The sequence below is a fragment of the Falco punctatus genome (assembly GCF_963210335.1).
Source record: "Falco punctatus genome assembly, chromosome: 2".
Classification (NCBI taxonomy): domain Eukaryota; kingdom Metazoa; phylum Chordata; class Aves; order Falconiformes; family Falconidae; genus Falco; species Falco punctatus.
The window spans coordinates 46,045,069-46,066,911 of record NC_137581.1 but is presented as its reverse complement, the minus strand read 5'-3'; the positions used below and the strand labels follow the sequence as shown (position 1 = coordinate 46,066,911).

The 21,843-nt window shown below is 35.6% G+C and overlaps 1 protein-coding gene across 22 annotated transcripts in view; it reads left to right on the top strand.

Annotated features, from left to right (window-relative positions):
- The window catches only part of MYCBP2 (MYC binding protein 2), a 202,020-nt gene that overhangs the window by 64,009 nt on the left and 116,168 nt on the right, over window positions 1–21,843 (top strand). For 19 of the 22 annotated variants that reach the window (XM_080374371.1, XM_080374365.1, XM_080374382.1 and 16 more), the window contains exons 17-20: window positions 564–665; window positions 8,448–8,555; window positions 16,877–16,996; window positions 17,485–17,566. In XM_080374371.1, coding sequence (XP_080230497.1) covers window positions 564–665; window positions 8,448–8,555; window positions 16,877–16,996; window positions 17,485–17,566 — 412 coding nt within the window. Of the gene's footprint in view, window positions 1–563; window positions 666–8,447; window positions 8,556–16,874; window positions 16,997–17,484; window positions 17,567–19,364; window positions 19,489–21,843 lie in introns of those variants that run through there. The other 3 variants (XM_080374375.1, XM_080374363.1, XM_080374374.1) reach the window with 2 other exon arrangements.

The following is a 21,843-nucleotide window of genomic DNA, read 5'->3' as shown; positions in this document are numbered from 1 at the left end:
TATTGTTGTGTTCATTCAAGTCATGCTTTCTGTTTTAAAAAGTGCTTTTCACTTTGTTTCAATTTTCTATTAAATTACCTATTTTGCTAAATAAGATTTACATACAGACTCTTAGTAAGCACAGAGCATACAGTGGTAAACCATTCTTAAAAATATCTAATCTATCTAAAACGTTTTTAAAATATAAGCTATTTTATGCTTGTTTTAGTAATAAACCTTTCTGAAACTTTTTTGGGGAAAATTGAGATAACAATGACAACACATAACTGAGTATTTCCTTCTATTAGGCACATACAGATTTATAGTATGTGCTAAATACTGTTCAGTGATGCTGGAATTGTGGCAGATTCATGAAAACCAGGAAATTCAGAGATAAGGCCTAAAACTCTTTTCCAAATTTACTCAACTCCTTTCTTTATTTTTAAATACTGTGTGAGAGCAGTGTAAGATGCAGGTAGTAAGTAGGCTTCAGTTTTCATTTACTTAACTTCTTCTAGGGTTTATTACAATAATAAAAATTTTTACAGATAGTTTTACATATTTTATTTTCTTAATCTATGTAGCTGTACCTGTTCCTGGAGTTAATATTGAAGAACACCTTCAGTTACGGCAAGAAGAAAAGCGGCAACGTGTAAATAGGAGACATAGATTGGAAGAAGGAAGAGGTAAGTGACTTTCCTATTGATAAGAGGCTTGAATACTTCAAGCAAACTTCTTAGTCTGTTTTCTAATGAAAATTAATTAGTTTTCCTCCAGTGAGCCAATACAGTAATGAAACAAGAATCAGAACCTAAATGGATAGCTTATGTTATTTAGCATGCTTCTGGAAAATTGTAAAAAATCTGTATGTTTAACAAAGTCTGCTCATAAGAATCAGCATTTTAATGGCGAACAGTAGCATTTTTTATCACTTTCATATAGTCAGTTTTCATTTTCTGTTGTTTCCTAGTTCAATAATAGTTTTTAAAAATGTAGATGCTAAAGCATATTTTTATATGCTTTTTTATATGAAGAATAGAAATGACTGCAAACCTGTCCAGTGCTAGTTACCTATAATATGAATTGTTTAGTTATTATTTTAAATGAATGACTCTATGTTGTACAATATGTAATCAGAATTTCTTGTTTCATACAATGAACTTTCCTACATTTGAATAGCATGAAAAAATTGACACACTGACTGAATAAAAAACAAAACGCTGCGTAATTTCAAAATTTTCTTTCCTTGTGTATTATCTAACTCAGGAAGTATTGCTGATTTTCTACATAAACAATATGTACTTAAACAAATTTTTAGTACTGTTCTTGTTTTAAAATACCTCAGTGTCTTAATCTGGTAAATATTTAAAGTTGAGAGATTTAAACTGACATAAATTATAATATTTTATGAAGCATGATGATGTCATTGGTAAGATTATTGTGTGTTGTGAAGAGGAACAGCTCTGTTGGAATGCTATGCTCTTCATATATGTATGAATAATAAATATATGATACCATAAATACCATTTTGATTCTTCTTTTAGGAATTAGATACTGGTTTTACTCAGATACAAAATGCACACCATGATGAAACTTAGTTCCTAGACTCCATGCCAGTGAGCCTTGTGGGGCAAATTGTGGCTTTATTTCACTTGCAAGTAAGAAATTACTGGTTTTAACACAAATAAGGAGCAACAAGGAAGAGAAGGCTTATAGTTTGCTATACATGTGGAAGAGGATGGAATATTTATTTTTCTTTAAATCTTTATGGTTAATTTTAGCTGTGACATGGAGAGGGGAAGCCTTTTGTCTTCCTTAATCTAGGTCATGTTAGAGCTGCATTGCATACTGCTGGCAAATACTAGGTACAGCTAACAATTATTTTTTGTTAAATCTTCATTGAATTACCCAGGTATTATTGAAACCTGCTGCTGTTCAGCCCAGATAGGTAACGATGACAGAGCTGGGAGGTAAATTTCAGTTGGAAAAAGAAAAGAAAGGAAGACAATAAAAGAGCAGCAGAGAAACATTTCAGTTTGCTTCCATTTCTGTGGTTAGAAGTAGAACCAGAGCAGTTTATCCCTTTTGTATGCTATCTGTCTCTAAAGAAAATAAATCATATTTTGGATTTAATTAAGTCTCGGGTGATCAATATCAGGAATGTGTTGCTATTGTTGGGTTGATAGGTGTATAGGGACTGTAGCTAAAAAGATGTTGCTGGACAGCTTGTGGCACACATCATGTTGTATTCTGTATCAAAATAACATTGAAATGCTATACCTACGTGGCTGCTGGAGGTAGTGGGTATGTCTAGCTGGAAGGCTTGGAGATTAGTCTCCTCTTTCAGTTTGGAATGACTTATGTGATAAAGCTAGGAATAGTGTTTCGACAAATACTTAAAGATCCTGATTTACATAGTCAAGTATGAAAATTTGATTTGATAATCGATCTTGATTTACACAATTATATGAAAAAGTTGTTTTATTGCCTCTCCATCCAAATGCTACAATTTTCCATGAGCTGGTGGAAAGAACAGCACCATTCTTGAGAACCCTTATAATCCTCTTTTCATGAGAGAGACCAAGAATATTTAAGTAATCAACTAGATTTTTGTATTGCTGTGCAAAATGTTTTGCAACCTGAAAAATAATTGTATTAATGTTAAAAAGAATAGGCAGACTGCTTAGTTTACTCAAAAAGTTCTAGTATTTGTGCATATGTAACTGAACAAATCCTTGCTAATGAAATAGCTATTTAGAGATCCAAAGAAAGATTCCAACCTTTTACTTCTCTGAAAGCATTGCTCAGTCAGTTAAAGGCCAGACTAGCTCTGTTAGGGTCTTTCCTTCAGGTACACAGTGGGGTATTTTGTCAGGTTTATGATTTCTGGGTTGTAGTGTTTTAATGTGTGGCTTTTGTTCTTTTATGCCAGATCAGTAAGAAACAAAGCCTGTATAGTTTTTGAGAGTCAAGAATCATAGAATGGTTTGATCCTTAAATATTTGATCCTTAGTTAGATCCATATTAGGATCCATATTAGATTCTTAAAATTAACTGTGGAAAATATTTTTCAGTTTGGGATAATAAATCTATTATTTCAAAGAACTTAAGAGTTTCTTGATATTGGTTATATTTCTTTACTCTTTTCAGTTCATAAAGTACAGTGTGTTCAGGTGACCAGTTTTGCTTCTTTTCTGTGGTAGTGGTAGAACTACTTCTTCCAGCTGCTCCTTTCTGCTTCTAGCTTAATGGCTTGACAAGAGCAGTGAAGAAGGCTCAAAATCAATTCCACATTTTTCAGTGTGGTGTATGACCTTTTGAGAAATAAAGCCAGCTGTATTCATCACAGCGTCTATGCTATATCATAATACCTCTACATAATTATTGATGGATGTTTCACTTTAGAATTTAGAAGTAGTCAAATATTTTAACTTAGTGCTTAAAGGTAATTTTTTTTTTTCAGAAAGCTGCAAGAATGTGAAAATAGCTTTTTAAACAAAATACATTTAACTAATAAGCTAAAAAAACACAGACATAGCTCTTACTATGGTGATAATAAATGGTCTTGTGCTTCACTGGTATTTCACTACTTCTCTTTCTCAGCCTATGATGTAAAAACCTACTTTTAGATGATCATTACAGAGATAGAGATTTGGTGTGTAATTAACCAAGTTTTAGCTTTTGATGCCCTTAGAGAACAGGAAAATTATTTTCCATCAATCTTATTCTATTTTGAACAACAAAAGAACCCACAGGAGATTGATTGATTTTAGTGAAAGCTGCTGTGTTTTGAGACAATGTTATCTGAGTCTGTGTATATTTGGGCAATTTTTGATTTTTCTGAAGTGTAACTGATTCAGTTAGTTCAGTTTTACCATAGTAGGTTGAGTAATATATAAAAGTGTTTAACATCTGTCCAAGCCACTATGGGCTTGGAATCAGTTTGTCAGTAACACTATTCTTTGTTCGTTGCTGAACATATACCTAAATATACAGCAGAACTATCTATTCAAATACAGTATTTTTCATTAAATATTAGCACAGCTTCTTTTTATAGTTTAGTTACATATTTATTTTGTTGCTTTCAGGACCTGGAGGTTATATTTGTTTCAAAGTTCTTTAAACAAACCAAAACAAATCAAATCTTTCTACTTGAAACAAAACAATCTCAGACCCATACATGACTTTCTGTTTAAGAATGCTTTCAAGAGAAGGCTGTAGGTTTTTGTCCTTAATGACCAGTAGGTATGGTTCTGTGAAATTACATTGTTGTGCTTGAGTTTGTGATTATTGTCTGAAAGAGGTGATTATTGTTAATAAAATTGATTTTTAAAGTAGAGGTATTTATATTATAGTTTTTGAACTCAGATTTGCAGTAGACTCAATGAGAACAGTTCTGGTTTATAGTTACTGTTTTAAGTTACCTTATGTGTTTTTATACAGAAATGCATCTTTCACATTTATTTAACAATATAGAGAAAGTCAAGTATTCAGAAGGGAAGAGGTGTCAAAATTAAGATTATCATAAATCATTATTTCCATCCCATTCTCTATCATCCCCAAATTGCCCTTTGGCTAGCCTGCATCTCCTTTTCCCCCTATAAGAAGCCCTAAAAATTTTTGTTTCATGTCTGATTTGTACAATTTTTAAGTGTCAATAGAAAAGAGTTTTAAAAACACAGGAAGAGGCATGTGTCCTGGTTTTATTTTCATTGTTTTGAACAAATTAAGCAAACTGCAATTAACCTTAGTGCCCGCAGAGCACAGTGACATTGTCTGTGAATATTTCCTACAAGTATTCCAGAAGCCAAAAAGTAGGTTTTTACAACAGAAAGTACCATCCAACCTAGGACTTCCCTGTGCAACCTTAAGTTACGCTGCTTGTGTGTGTTCTTCTTCATGATATGATCTTCAGTTTTGTGGTCGTGTACTATTTTTTCAGGTAGCCTGCTAAATTCAGTGCACTGATGTAGAAGTCACCATTTGAGATCATAGATTTCAGTATTCTGTAATCACAGCTTGCTGAATAGCATTTATTTAGGGAAAGTTACTAGAAAAAATCAAAATGTCAAATCAAACAGTAAGCTCTTAGATAGTTTTGCCTAAGTGCTTAGACAGCCAAGAATTCAAAAGCAATGCATGCAGGATGATAGTAATTGTGTACATTTTCCTGTAGTCCACTGCACTATTTAATAAATCCATTGTAATTTTCTAGAAAATTAAATTATTTTTGTAAGTAAGCATTTTTTTCCTTCATGCTCTTAATTCACTGCCAGACAAAGTCCATTTTAAAAGGCCTGGATCCTGCAGGACCGAGAAAAAAAAGCTAATCTTGACATTTCCTAGGCTATGGATGTTTAACCTCTCAGGTTAACTATGGGAAAGCATTCTATAAAGAATAAAGGGAGAGAGTGAATGTCATTTTACATTATATAGCAATTCCTTTAAAATAACAGCATTACAGTCTAACAGTGACTCTCCTTTGCTTGTCTCTTTAACTTGAGCTACTAAAATAACTAAGAATAGCGATAGGTTGTTATTCCCCATGTAGATCTATGTTAGAGGCTTCTAGAAGAGTTTTTCAAATAATGCTCTTTAGGCATTTTTTAACAAAATAAAGGAAATGTCCAATGCATGGCTGAGTTGTTCCACCAGAATAATTCATAGTACTTAAACTCTGCTCCCTTTATATAGGCAACCTCAGATGTAAGCAGAGAGCAGATATGGTCTATATGAATTGTTCTAGTGTTTTGTTTCCTGTGGTGGTATATTGGAGAGAGAGGAGGTACTTTACATTTTCCCAGTGCATGACTAAACATGCATTGCAATGTAGTTGAATTGTAGATATTTATTACATTATGATCATGTTACAGATTTAGCATGTATAAAAAGCCAAAGAGAATGACAGACTTGTGTTACATGGATTGGATATAAATTACTATGAAATTGATATATATTGCATTAAACTTTCTTTTGGATTCAGGTTCTTTCCATAATAGGTGGGAATGTAGCGTATATAGGAGTATCCAGAGACAAAGATAAATCCTGCTTTGGTCAGAAAGTTAGATACTGCTACAGAAATGTCATCTTGACCAGGGGAGTGTAATTCATGAGTGGCTTGGCTACTAAAGGCATCTGTGTGCGAGCACAATGCTGGAGCTGGCAGCTGACAGCATTTTCTGCTTCCTAGATATTCTCAGTCTTCCAAATATCCTGTATTTCTTTTACTCACCCTGACGTACTTAATTTCCTTCTGTCCTCCTGAAATTCTCTTATGCTTTTGCCATCTTTGCTCTGAGCGCTAAAATGCCAAAGGCTGCTTTCAGAGCTGTCTCTCATCCCCTGGTCTGTTTGTTGTGCAGGCATTTTCTATAACTTCCGAATTGTTTGCCTAAGTTATCTAGAGATCACTTCTTATGTTTGATCTCCCACAAATATCTTAGATCTACACACTTCATGCTGTACTCTTTGCAGTCCTTGCATCTGTCTTTACAACTTTTCTAATCTGAGTTTCGCTTTTGCTTTTGTTATATTATCCTGTCCATTCTCTATTTCTCAGGCTTTTAATTTCGACAGGAACTTCTCAGTAAGCAAGTTTTTTCGTGTTTGTGTTTTTTTATTATTATTTATTTTTATTATTTTCTCCTGTTCTTCATCCAGCTTCCCTCTATATCTTTTGTCCTTCAAACATTTTTAGCTTTCATAATCAGCTTGTTATTTGTGTCTCTCTCCTTTCTTGCCTTTTCCTGGCCTGCCTCAGTATACTCCTCAGTATCTCCCCTCCAACTTGGAAAGAGGGAAAGTGTGGTATAATTTTTTGTGTAAGTCTAAACTCTGGGAAGTAGGATATTAAACACAGCAAGCGGCCAGGCAGAAAGTAGTTTTTACCAAAAATGTATCTATTACACGGAAGCTTCAGCTGAGAGGAGACTGAAAACTGGGAACAATAGTAAAACAGCTAAAGGGAAAACCTGAAAGATGAAGATAAAGAAAAAGCAAATGATGATCCTTGATTGCCAGGAGTTCTTAATTATCAAGGAGACCTATATGGGATTAAGAGAGTCCAGAGAAATACAACAGAACCAAACAAAATATCTATGCTGTGTGTAGAAACATACATGATTAATGAGGTTTTGGGCCTCAGGTTTTGGGGCTATTTTTAATTTTGTTTTTTAAGTTAATGCTAAAATTTGTGAACTTCTGTGTGTGAAGGCAAGTTTCTTCATCTGAAGGCTCTAAAGCTAGGCAGAATCGGCCTGACTTCCACTTAAATTTCTTTCCATACTGTCTACTATAAGTTGAAGGAACTAGTGGTCTAAAGCTGACAGCAGGAAACCTAAGAGAATGGGCATTTATGAGAAGTAGCCTACATGAATTTCTTAATAAAGTTCAGCTGAGGAAATGGAGTATCAATAATGATTTTGGGGAAAGAGGAGGAATACTTGTTTTCAAGGTTTCAAAGCTGTTTATAACATGACATAAAGCCTAATTTGGGTTTTTGGGTTGTGGGAGTTTTTTGGGTTTTTATATTGGGTTTTCTGGTTGGTTTGGGCTTTTTTGTTTGTTTGTTTTTTGTTTTAATCCATGAAAGGACTGGGTCTGGGAACCCATGGACTAGCACTTGGCAGAAGTAGCTGCTCCTGATTCATGGTTTCCATTGAAAGTGAGACTTCTGGAAGAAAGATGCCTCCAAAGAAATTCTTGGTGGCATGCTTAACCTTTAAAATGGAGGAAAAATACAGATTCAAGGAACAAATTGCTGGTCCATGATCTACATATAATCAGCCTTAATTAAACTTGATACAGCACTGCTTGGTTCTAGATTTTAAATAGAAAAGGTAGCCTAGAGAAAATTTTAAATACATAAATCGTTGCTTTCTTCAAATACAAATCTTCTCTTGAAGACCTTTACATAGATGGGAAATATTTTAAAATAGATTTCAAAAAAGTCATATGATTTGCATAATTTTCCATGGAACAAGTGGTTTTGGGTTTCTTTGTGAGAACTCGGCATTTTAATTATGGTAATTACAAACAGTTGAATAGTTATGTTTTTTAAATTCAGCATTGATATGATGATACTGTTTCAAATTAGTATTTTGAATGTAATATTGTAGGATGTAAAGCATGATAATTAATCTTTTTAACTATTAAAGACAGTAATGGATACTGGCAATCAAATTTTACTCCAGTGCAAGCCTGTTCTGTTTCCATTGCTTGGAGTGTAGTTGCATACTTACAATTTTAGGTAAAACTGTCACTATGGGATATTTATTGTTTCTTTGCATAATATTTTGGTCTTATTATCAAGAAATGGCAACTTTCTTATTTAGGGTCTTTTGAATTTAGGAAAACAAAATTATATAATTATTATTATTTTTTTCATTGTTTTTAATTTGAATTTTGTTTAACACACTGTTTCCTTTTTTGTGAGCTTTCCTATGCATGTGCAAAATGTTTCTCCTCAGGCCCCCTTGTATTTCCTGGTCCTATTTTTATGAACCATCGAGAACAGGCTCTAGCCAGAATCAGACCCCATCCAGCACAGCTAAAGCATAAACGGGACAAGCACAAAGGTATTTGGTCTTCGTTATTGGCTAGGGTGGAAATAAGCCCATCTTCCCAGTCACTTCTTCCATGCACTGAATCTGTCTTTTCAAAGAACTGCACAAAATGGGTTCTGCCTTTCTTCTTGTTAGTATCTTGTTACCTGAGGAGAAAGAAAACACATTTAAATGTTAACCTTTTTTTTACAGTGTAAATGTTCGGTAGTCTGCATCATCTTTGTTTTTATTTCTTTTTTTTTTTTTTTTTTGGATGAAACATGCATTGTCTTTCTGTATGTCTTTTCTCATTTCTAACACTGTCTCCTTCTTAAGGCTCTTTAATTTTACCCTAGGAAACTTTAACACCTTCCAGCAACTCAGACTGTTGCATTGCATTTGTGGGTTTTTTTTGAACCTTTGTGTTGTATATCTGGGGTGATTGCTTTAACATATCAATTCCAGACTTGTTAATTCTAGCATAAAAATTTTGATAGGTATGTTATCTTTTAACAAGGCTTTTTTAGAAATGAAATATTTAAACCAATGTAATAAACACCTCCTTTTTTACTAGCTTTGAATAGGGGAAATACAAATCAAAAGTACAGGTTTTATGCTGCAATATTCTTGAGTTAAACATTTTTTGCAGAATGTAAGTTAGGAGGTATCTTTGATATTTCTGATGGTTTTGTATGTCTGGAAAGCCAATTCATTATACCTTGAATTTCTAAATGTGTAATTTGTTCAGATATAAGTGATTTCTTTTTTCTAGGAAGAGATAGGGTATTACTAAAAATTTCAGCTAAATTGATTAAAATTGAGCTGTATCAAATCTGATCATAGATTCTATATATATCTGTATATAAATGTGTCTGTACATATGTATTTACCTATAAAAATACATAGAATGTAGATTACAGACCTGATCAAAGTAAGTAGAAAGCTCATAAAATGGTGAGGGCCCGGAACATTTCACCTATTTTCTAATGAATAGCTAAATATGAATTGTTAAAATGGCATTTAGGTTGCATTAATGGAAGTTAGTGATAGTATTTGGCATGTGTGCAAACAAATGGTATGACAGTTTGAAGCCTTTATGGATGCAATATCAGTGTGTGAGTGATAGGCCTACCTAGTTACGAACATGCTGGATCATGAAATCATCTTAAGTATTTTATGGAAATGAAAGCAGAATCTGGTCCTTTGTATTTGCGTAATATATATTCAATCTGTTTGGAAAAGATATTATCTGTGCTTTAAATCATGATAGATTAAATAGAATAACCTATCATAATCTCCCTGGGAGAGATTGCATGCTGAAAGACAAAAAAAAATACAGAACCTGAATGCTGTCAATGACAATACTCGTTGGTGACCAGTATTCTTGAGCTGGATACTACTGCTAGTTGTACTGCTTGCAAGCCTTGACCTGATGGGCGAGTGCATAAAGGAGTATGATCATCCTGCCTACATCTGTACTTTTCCAGCATGTGGTAGTAGTTGGAGCTCACTTCAGCTCAAGTATCTCCTTACAAGAGGTATACTCATTAGTGTCAGTTTGAGGTTTACATGGCTTCTCAGAGTTGTAAGAACAGTGTGAAGGTCTGTATTTTGCTGAAAGATTTTGTCAGATATGCCCTGTAGAACTGAATATTTATTTTTCCTTGAGGAAGGGTATATGTGAAGAAACATTCAGTTTATTTTAGTTGTTTTGTGGCTCATGCTAAATAGCTAAGGAAGGTTGTAACATCTTTACAGTAAACTTTGAGGCCTGTCTCTGCCTGAGAAGATTGTTTCTCAAAAGACAACCATACATTCCACTAGAAACTAGAAATGCCCCTTAACTTCTGGAAGAGCTTCCAAGGGAAAACGGAAAACTGGTGAAGTGGGTTGTTATCAAAGTAGTAGGAAAGGTGGGAATCTTGAAAAAGATAAGTAGTATACCTCACCTTAAAAGGCATGCCTCTTTTACTATGCATAGAATGTAAAAGCAGCAATCGGGCAATCTGTGGCAGGGATGTTGACTTCAGTAGAAGGACAGTAACATTGAGATCAGCACATTCTTTTGGTTTACCTTTCAATGTGATGCTTTCCAAACTGGCATTCTTACTTCAGATCTTTCTGCTCAAGTAGTCTTGTAACTCTTCACACCAACCAGACCTTCAAGATCTTCAGGCAAGGAAACTTTATATCAAGTGGTCGTATTGATGAGGCCAGTACTAAACTTGCTGGTACCTGTTCCTGCTTCTCCATTTGCAGCTGAAGAACCTCTCTTGATAATGATATTTAAGCTTGAATGTGAACAGCTTCTTCAGAACTCACAATTACGACCTAATTTTAAAAGTGTATTTGATATGTACTTGTAGATATTATCAAATCAACATGTTTTCCACTTGTGGAATTCTTCTGTTGAATTGTCCAATTGAAAACTCCTTCATCAAAGTGCTCGTTTTCTGCAAAGCTTGCCATTGTAATCTATTCATTTCACATTTATAGGGTCTGTGTATCAAGATCCTTGTTATTACAAAAAATGCATATTAAGCATAATCATAATCTTTTTGGTCTATGTGTCTCTATCACAAGTATAAATAGAAAAGAGTAGGTACCACCTTCTTGGCATTCATGGAATGCTTTGACACTAAGAAGAAAAATGAGCCTGTACTTCATCCTCAATCTGCATCTCCAGTCCCTGTGGACTTCGTCACTGGGAATCTGAGAAAAAAAAAAAAGATTATTGAAAGTCTAGAATTTTCACAACTCTAGAAATTAACTGAGTAGCAATAAAAACAAAGTAAGTTCATTGAGTCACTTAAGATTCTGCAAGCAAATGCCACTTGTTTCCTGTATTTGTGAATAGTGGCAACGAAAAAAATATTCTAAACTGTATGAAACCAAATATCCTCAAAAGGTCAAAGGCTAGATGGAGCTGAAGATGGAACAAGCTATATAACAACCGTTTTTCGAATTCTAATACAAAATTATCAGGTGTTCAAGAGAATTTGCTTGTAACTTACTTTTTAACTGTAAAATAGTTGTCTGAAGGATAAAGTAGTTTAAAGCACTCATTGGAGAAAAACAGCTGACTGAAAAATCTACATCTAAGACATAATAGATATGAATGATACTGGAGTCTTTATATGTTCCATATTGACATTTCTATAACCTGGTAGACTTGTTTTTGTGTGCTAAGTGTTCCTAAAGAAGTTCAAAACACGTATTGCTTAAGACTTTTTGCACTTTGCTTAAGAAGATAAAAGTTGCACCAAAAGTGTTTCAGAGCCACTTTTTCTTTGCTAGGTTTTTACATGCTGCCATCAATAAGGAGAAATTTAGATGAGAACTTTCTTGGAATTTGAGTCATATGTTATCATGACAAGAAATATTTATTTGTTAATAACAATTATTAATGAAAAACTTTACTTTCTTTGTAACTTTTCTGCTACTGTTAGTTATGTCTCTCCATTCAGACTGCCTTATCATCTGTCATACCATACCAGAATAAGGTAACTCATAAATGTATGCCTTTTCGTCCACCTGTGAATTAAAGCTGAATACCTAATTTGGGAAGACAACATTGAAAGTAGCTTTCCTGGTTTCTGTCCTCTGCTGGAAAAAGGATAGAGGCAGATCTTTTTACTCCTCCAAAACATACATTTCTATTTGGCAGCTATCTGGATCACAGAAAATACCCAAGAACTCACATTCAGTCAAATACGCTTCTCTTTTTGTTGTATTCATATAGCATGGAAAAATAAGTACATGGAGAACATGGATGTGTTTTGCCATTGCTCAGTATTGCAGTTTTACTTGCATTCAGGTCAGATTATGGAATAATTTACTTGGCTGGTAAATTCCTGTTTGCATTTACTTTTTGGCTGAGCTGAACAGGTAAGCCAATACTGGTACAGAAATTCAGGACACAGTTATTACTGTTTGTAATAAGAATACAAGTTTTTGGTCACATTATCCTGAGTGTTACACACTTGTGATTCGGCATATCGAATGTCACCTATATGTCAAGTAAACTCTTTATTAACCTCTCAGTCATCCAACAGGCTTACTTTTTTTTCTGCCCTCATATGACAGATGATTTTCACAGCCAGAAGTAGGTTTCTGCAGCCATAGGCTGATTTGTTCAAGTAATAAACTGGTTTATAAATGTTTATAAAATGTTTATAAAGCCTATAGATGATACTAAAGGCATTCAGAAAATCCTGTGAGGGTTGAACGTCACAAATACTAACCAGTAACTTGTCTGATACGCTTTATTTGGGTAATCACTGCTGAACTGAACGAAGATTTGTTGGCAAATGATGTGGTCTAAAAAGACAATTATTCTAAGAATTTTTGTCTACAGTCATACTGCATTAGACTTTTCATCTGTGGGGAGAAGAAATGCATTTAATATCTTTAGAAACACCTTTCCCTCCTCCAGAGATGGTCAGTGACAAAAAAAATAATCTCATCACAGAAAAAGAAGTTCATCACCAGCTGAGGAACACTAATAAAAGGTTTTTCCTCAAGTCTGCACCAAGGGTCTGAGATGCAATTCTGTAACAATGTTGGTTTGGGTTTGGGTTTTTTGCCAGCAGAACTCTCATTTGTAGCTTATGATTTCCTTTGCTGTTAGGATTGAAGGAGCTTTTTTCTTCATTTCTGGAAAGCGGCTTTTTTTGTGCTAGTAATATCAGCCAAGAGAACTTTTGACCATGTTCCACAGAAGGAAAAAATTGTCTTCAGGAGTTAAAGAATTTTCTAAGGAAAATGGAGTGGTGGGGAGCGGTTAATTGGTTGTATTTCCAATTATTCCACTTTCCTTCCCCAACTGTACTAGATAACCAAGATGAAAACCCATGATTGTGAAGTTGTTCATGGAGACCAACCCCCAGTGTTGACAGCAGGAAACACTTTGGAGTTTTTGCTTGGTGCTGTCTTCTATCTCAGAGAGATGGAAGAGTCAAACTTTTTGTTCAGTGGGAGTCCAGTTGGGTAACATTTGAAGTATTAACTTGCTCTGCTTATAAGATTCCATTCATTCAGCCAGAAGAGTTTCTGCTTCAGTAGTCTTTTTATGCTTCCGTTTTAGGAACAGCTGTTTTGACACTACTTTTAATGAAATGAATACATGCCCAATTGTTTGTAAGAAAAAAAAGCATGTATCTCCATAGTTCTGCAATTGTTCCTTGAGACACGTGCAAATAAGCTTTCTGCATCTACCTTTCACCCTTGTACCTAAAAAAATTTTGACTCTGGGAAAGTACGGAAAGGAAGGGGGATGACCCAGTTTATTTGCAGCCTTATCTCTAATTGTAAGAGCTTGTAGAGCTTTGTTCTCCTGGCCAGTGCTGCTAGAAAAATGTGGTATGCATTGGCCATGTAATGGAGTATACAGATAAGCAGTATAGCCCATTAGTATTGCTGTAAAAGGAAGTAGTGATATTCTATTTAGCTTTGTATATTTTAGTCAAAAGAATTTTTTCCCCCTAAACAATGCTAGCTGAATCTTACTTTTTTTAGTGATGAGGGTTTTACACTTCGCACACATAAATTAATTTAGAGTGTTTATCAAGTTGAAGATTCAGCTGATTCAAAACTCATGAAACCATTACTAACCATGAAAGAAGGCTGAGAGGAGTTCCATTTTGTTTGCAAATTTCACACTTAAGCAAGGATATGTATGAAAGACAGTTGCTTCCATTCCTGCATTCTTAAAAGCTTGAGAAGTTAGCTTTGAAATTTGAAAATGCCAACTCTGTAAATCTTTTTCATTTAGAATAGATTTATTTCTCAGATAAGAAATTGCAAAATGTATTTCATGTGAGTGTACTTGTCTTTACATCTTGCACAATAGTATTTTGTGTTTCCTTAAGGGTAATATGATGCTATGCTTTCATTTGCAACTTCAGAAAAAAAGGGAATATATCTAGAATAATCTTTTTTTAAAAAAACAGTATCACATATTTATCATTTGTGAAAACAGCAGTCCTCAACTATTTACTAGTAGTTGTTGAAGCACTTATGACCAGTATGTTTTTCTTATGATGAAGCAGGGAATGCACATGTACCTGTTCAGGTACCTGCAGATCACTTGATATGATGCCATTACGTGACCAGAATACAACTTCTGCTGTATTTTGTTAATATGATGGTGCATAGGTGACGTGGTTGCTGTGTGTTGAGTTCATTTCATTCTAGGAAGTGCATGCAGCCACAAGACATACTTAGCAGATGTGTGCATTCCTGGCAGATGACTGTTCAAGTGTGTTTGCACAGTGGGGGAGCTTACATTTTTCATTACAGTTCTCAATGACTGAGGGAGGAAGGGTGACAAGGGACCACAGGTAGACTTCCAGAACAATTAGCTTTTTTCTGCTTCTGTCCAAAAAGCTTTTGTGAAAGAGGGAAGCAGTGAATAGGCTGCTTGCTGACTAAATAATTCTAGTGGCAGTATTAGCCCTTAGAACTATCTCTTGATTCCTTTCGCATGTAGAGATTAATGCAAATGTAGGCATAAAAAGTTCAAAGGTACTGCATTTGAGAAATAGCCAAATTGTTAACTAAAATACTAGAAGCCTGTTAAGGCAGAACTGTATTTTCAAGGGGTTTTGTTTAAATAGTGGTTCTGTCGCTTTGATTTTGTTGTTAGTACAAAAAAAGCTGCAGACAGACCTTCAGAAACATTTCTTCTAATGTGTGTGTGGTCTCGTAGTACACACACATTAGAAAACCTAATGTCGGAAAACCCTCAAAAATCCCATGGCAGTTCTGAGAGCCAGACAATTCCTTTACCATGTCTCCATTTCACGCATATCCAACATGTAGTGCAAGTGTAATTCTTTTTGATGAAGGGTACCTACATTTTGAAAGGGATACTCTACCTATGCTATTAAACCTAATTCTTCAAAAGCATTACTTAATACACACTGTTCCTTTACAGATGGAAACTACATGGAGATTCATATAATTACTGTACTCAGTCATCACTAGAAAACAGCTTTATTTCCAAAACAGGAAGATTTTTTTAAAACTGGTTTATAATAAAAATATTGACATGACTTTATCAGCAGTTTCCATGCATTAAAAAGGAAAGCAAGTTTGAGTAATATGTATAAAGCCAGAATTATATTTTTAAATTTTTTTAAGTCTCTTAAGTGCTATGCTGCAGATAGTGAATAATGAATGCTCAGAGTTCAGACTTCCACTAATGATTATTCACCATTACACTACAGGGAAACGTGTAGAAATTATAAATATAGATCTAAATTAACAGCACCTTGAATGCTTTGAGCAGCAATTGTTTCCCTGTATCAATTTTGTTAAGAAACAGTAAGTGGTCAGAATTAGCACAAAATTAATGTGGAATCTACTTTGTGCAGTTATTTTTCACGTCATGTATTTTCACTTCTTTATGCAAGAGACAGTGTGACTGAAGTTATATATGAAATTTTTCATTGTGAAGATGTACTTTCTTTAGAGCTTTCATTGCCCACTTTCTACACAAGTATAGGTGCTTTAACGGTGATGAGCATATTGTCTTTTTCTCTGTCATGTTGGTTTCCTGCTAAAGAAACCACCTTCCTTTGCAACCGTGTGACCACATAGTTTAATTACAGTGAAATTGTTAGATGACATAAACGTTCTAATTTCTGGAGAAGACAGTGGCTTTCAAGAAGTTTACTAATAATGCACTTATTTGACACTTCAGCGCTTTTCTCTGATGTGAGGGCAGTTTGACTTTAGGAACCAACAGTGCATGTCATACTAAAAGAAATGACAGAAAAAATGTCTCAAAATTCATCTTAAACAGAGAGAAAACAGACATCCTCGTAGTGAATATGTTGGCATTGATAGAAATGAGCTGCATAACTAATTGTAAGTTATGTAAAACAAGGGCTATATGGCCAAGTTGGAGTAAAGTAAAATCCTTAACAAGTAGTAATTGGAAAAAACAGACCAGGCTATGCCTATTGAGTTTAACTACAGTGCTTTCTGTCTACTTCATAATGCTACTTAATAAAGAACACAAGTGATAGTTATTAAGCTAAATTCTGCAGATATTTGAATTTCCTGTCTTGCTAGTCATTTTTGTCTGCCCTTTGAGAGACTCTGCTTTAAAGGATGTGATATTTTCCAGTGTGTAACTTTGTAGTAGGTGGTTTAGAAACAGAGTTTCTGTCATCTTTCACATCTACTTTGATGCCACGTTTTGAGCTGTCTGTCATACTATTCTGTGAGTTCTTTCTGTTGCCTTACAGATGGTGGGGTGGGGAGTTATTTACTATTCTTGTTCTATTCATTCTTCTAATATAACTCTTTTAGAAAACATGGGATATAATTGTAAGTTTTGTTTATAGACGGAAGTGGAGAAAGAGGTGAGAAGGATGCCAGCAAAATCACAACCTATCCACCAGGGGCTGTCCGGTTTGACTGTGAACTGCGGGCTGTACAAGTCAGTTGTGGATTTCACCATTCAGGTAAAAACAAATAAATCAATGTTAATTATAGCATAGAATTTTTGTTGATGATTTTTGGGGGTTATTTTAATGTTGTCATATGTGTTTTCCCTGCTGAGGGAAATTTAATTTTCTTTAAGGATGTAGGTGGGAGTGTTCAAGGTTGAAAAGAGTGTGGTATCATTTTTGTAGCCTACTACACTGTCCTTCAATAGTGAAAAGGATTATCATGTATTCATAAAGTATCATCAAGTCATCAAGTATCATATATTGAGTTACAATAGAGCTTTTAAGCAATTTTTGTCATTTGAAAACATCTGCATGGCATAGCATAGCCCTGCGTAGAGATGCTGGCTGTGATGGGTTGTGGAATCCCACACAAATCTCTTAGTGTTTCAATAGGGATAGTTAACTGTGCTGGTCAGAAAGGCTAACCCAGTACTGGTGCAGTACCATGTTAACATGTGCATACATCAGAAACATACTTTTCTTTTTCATTTGTTTTTCAGTGGTTTTGATGGAGAATGGTGATGTTTACACATTTGGATATGGGCAGCATGGGCAACTTGGACATGGTGATGTTAATTCCAGGTGAGCTGGTAATTAAAGGATGTGATTGTGTATTGCTGTACTGCTGCATAAAAAGTGGCTAAATTTCTGTTTCTCTGTAGCTAGTAAGTGTGAAAACTTGGGTATTGTCCAAATAAAGTTGATAAGCTCTTATCCCCCATAACCCTTGTATATAGATACAGTAACAATACTGTTGTACTTTTTAAGTAATTTGTTCAATACATGAAGGCTTCTGTGCATAGTTATTAGTGTAGCTTTGAGAAGGTTTCGTTTCTTCAATTCTCCCTACATATATGAGAGAATGACATTGAAATCTCATTAAGATTTCATTATTTCTGTAATATACTACATAAGCAGTAATGCAAATAGTACGATGTTTAAACCTAGGTTAACCTGTTTCTGTTACATAATTGACAGTAGTTCAGTTACAATAAAATCTCATTTTTGTTCATTATTAATCTCCAAAATTAAGTCTTTAAATTTGGGTCTCAACTGCATTTTGTAGACATTTATTTTGGATGTCAGCATGAGAGATATGTGCTTTCCTTGCGGTCAATGGAAATAGAGAAGTCAACAGTGTGGAAAGCTATTTAACTAACGACCTACTCTTATTTACTTTAGGTATGCTCAGTAACTGTGTAAACTTCATGGGCTTGATCTCCACTGACTACAGTGAAAGCATAGATAATTAAATATAGGTGTCTTTAATGTGAAGCTCAATCTCACCCTTAGTGTCTCATTCTTAGTATCTTACATACTCACTAAAGTAAAAAATGGGTGTCCTGCCATAAAAGGAAATGTTGTTCTTTGGGCACATACATATACCATATAACATGTAAGACAGGATATTGAATAGTAGGAATCATTGAGGCTTTGTGTATGTTCACTAATGCCCATTATCCTTATATAAGGCACACAGTGTGAAGCATCCGTGACCTGTCTTCAGTTCTGTCATTTCTCTTGTAGCAGTAGATCAAAATTACTGAACCTCTATCCTTCTAATCCCTTTGGAGACTTCCAAATCATTTCTTTTGTCAAGTTTCTGAAGAAATCTTCATCATCTTAAAACTTTCATTGGATTCACTAAACAAAACAGGGAGAGGGAAGGAAGGAAGCAAGAAAATTTACTGGAAGTTTTACTTTGTATTGAAAATATTTGTGCCTAATGGTAGTCTCTAAACTGGAGATTACCTGTAGTCAGTTTGCATTGGACTAGTGAATGCAGTCTGCGTTTCTGCCTATGGTGGAGCCATATCACGGATGAGTACTCTGTTTTTCATTCCTTGAAGTTCTTGGATACTTGTTCCAAGCTACAGCTGCTTTAGCTGGCAATTCCAGTCACTACTAGAATAAAGCCAATTTCTGTCTTAAAGGCTGAAGAGGTACAAACAGCAGTGTCATTTGTACTGGTAACTTACTGTCTCCTATTTTCAACTTTGATGAAGTTACTTGGCTTTTCTGAAGGCATCGGAGCTGTCCGCTGTATCTCTCAGAATTTCAGTCAGTAAACCCCACATCTGTTGCTTATTTGGACAGAAACTGGATGGAGACCAAATGTAGTTCCAAGTGAGATCCTAGAAGAGAACATGAAACATCCTGTGCCAAAGGATAATGCTTGACCGGGCCTAGAAGCTGAGGAGGTACAAGCAAATTGGCACTGACCTTTGTATCATTCTACAACAGACCCTAGAGTATCTGAAAAAAGCCTTGAAGAAATTTGGACTATGTCCTGTGCATGAGAACTGGCTATAGTACTATATTGCTGTTTAGCACCATCATTCAAATTATAATTTCCTCATTGATGTACTTCTTTTTCCAGCTTTAAGTAGAGATCTCTCCTCTGTCCTCACAGTAAGGGATTCAGAGAAGGAAACAGGGAATCCTTATGCAGAGTTCCACCTCAGTTGGGACGCAGTGGTGCTCAGATGGCCAGCTCCAGCCAGGTCAGTGGTATGTCAGTCATGCAGTGTGTCACATTGCCTGTATTGACTTCAGGAAGACCATCATCTTCTGAATCCAGTAACTGATGCTTTACTGTGTTTCTGGGAGAGAAATTAGAGAGAAAAAAAAAAAAAAGAAAAAAAAAGGAAGTAATATTTAGGCAGCCTAGCTAGTATGGGAGCCCATGAAAACAAAAACTGTCAGGGAAAATGCAGGAACTCTCATTTTCATCTGAGGGAGCCATCTTCATTGCCAGATGAAGCAATGATGGAAGTTCCTGGGCAGCAATTGATGATTTACCCTTTCAGAGACTTCTGTGTTGCAGTGTAAAGCTTTAGTAGTGAGACTATATTTTAAAACATCTTGAAAATGCTGAACTACTTTGAATTCTGCACACCTGTCCAGACATGTCTTTCTCCTTGATTAAGGGGATTCTGGACTCCTCTATTACAGTATGGTAGACACCGCAAATTCTTCCTCCTACTTCAGTAGGAGTGAGGCTTATTACATGCACTAGATGAACTTCGGGCTATTTTTTATGCAAACAAGCAAAAAAACCTCAGCAGTTGAGCGGGATGATGTGGTTCTCAATCAGTTAACAGAACTGAAATGGTCTGGAGGAACAAGGAATATGCACAAGGTGGTGTTATTTTATCCTTCAGCAAAGACTTCAGCCATTCACAGAAGGATCACTTAAAAATGCAAGTGATCTGGTTCCTGGAAGGCTGTTTTTTCCATATCAGTATGCTGGAGGCATTAAGCTAATCTGTATAGGTTTTCTGTTGTAAAATCCACAGTGGCAGATGTTGATGAGCTATTCACTACGTGAAGGATGTTGTCAGTGTCTGCTTATATTCTCAGATTAGATGCTGGTGGATAGAAATTCAGTGGAAGCAAGAAATGTTTTGCAGAATCTAGTCTTGGTGAAAAATAGCATGTCTTGTACTCAGGTAAGCAAAGGTCTGTTTGATACTGGTGCTCTCAGGCAGCTGGGACTTAAAACTGCAGGATCCTTCTGGTTTTGTTCAAAATTTGTCTACATTTCTTGTACAAACTGTTGACTTCAGCACAGTGTTAGCAAGGACCTGGTCTGGCAGTCAAGCTCCAGAAATGGAACGAGTGAAGTAAGACAATCCTGGTGTGATTTTGCTTCCGAAGGTTCAACAATAACATTGAAGAAAATTGAGCAGACCTTCCGTGGACAGTCAGCTGTTCTATTTGAAGACAACATGTAGAGGCTGTATCCTATTAATATCACTAGGAGGGGGAAAAAAAAATATGTTCCATTATCTCTGATAGGGTTGTGTTTCTAGGTGCATCGCCAGCCTATTTTACTTCAGTGGTGGAGTGCAGTTCTTGTTTACATCTTTTCACCAAACTTCCAGTTACATCTAAGATCTAAAAATCGGCATCTTTTTTTTAAGTCCGTACTGGCCATCTCTGCCTGCAACTGATAGAAGTTACTACCGGTTTCCTTTTACCCACTACACAGTAACAGCCCCTGGCACCCGGACTGTACAGCACCGCGGTCAGCTACCCCCAGTGACATCGTGCGGGACCCGGCAGCCCGGGTGGGCTGGGCAAGGACCATGGACAGCGACCGTGCCAACCCTTACTGCAGGGCGAGCTCTGGAAGCCCACACCTGATTCCAGAAATGCTTATCCTTCAGGATGGAAAAGGGTTTCGGATTGGCCAGCCAAAAATGCATTTGGACCCCCTGCAGGATCCTGAGTTAGCTGATGCATGTGTATCTGCTGCTTTTCGTTCAGCAATCATACATTTTCCCAAGGAGTCTCAGGTTACTTTCTGTATAGTTGAGGTTGGTCTTTTGCCATTGGCCTGTGTCAGGTACCTGTGTCATATCCCGAAGCCAAAGAATCTGTGAGTTTGAGGCCAATGTGTCCTTCAGTTCCATCCCAAAAGAATACTTCTTGCTTTCTGCCATTCAAATGGAGAAACCCTGGTTATCAAAACTTTGTCCAAAGAATCTCTCAGACTCTCAAGTGTCTATGCTGAGTTTTTCTGTGTTGAGCTTCAGAGGGATAGGGAAATACTTAAAACTATCACAGGTTTTAGATTCCATTTACATCAGTCAAACTGGCTTACTGTATTTTTCCAAATCCCTCTTCCTTTTATGAAATGAAAACTATTTTTCTGTAATTTTACTTTAAACTTTTGATTTAGTTAAATGTATTAAGCTTTTTCCTCCTCATATTTTTAGCTGATACACTGTAGTTGGCCATTCCAAAAGCTGGATGATCTGAATAAAAGAGCTATTTAAGAGGATATTACCTCTCTCTACATAAGTTGCCTGTCCATTTTTGCTTTGATGCTGCCAAGGGAATATCATGTACAG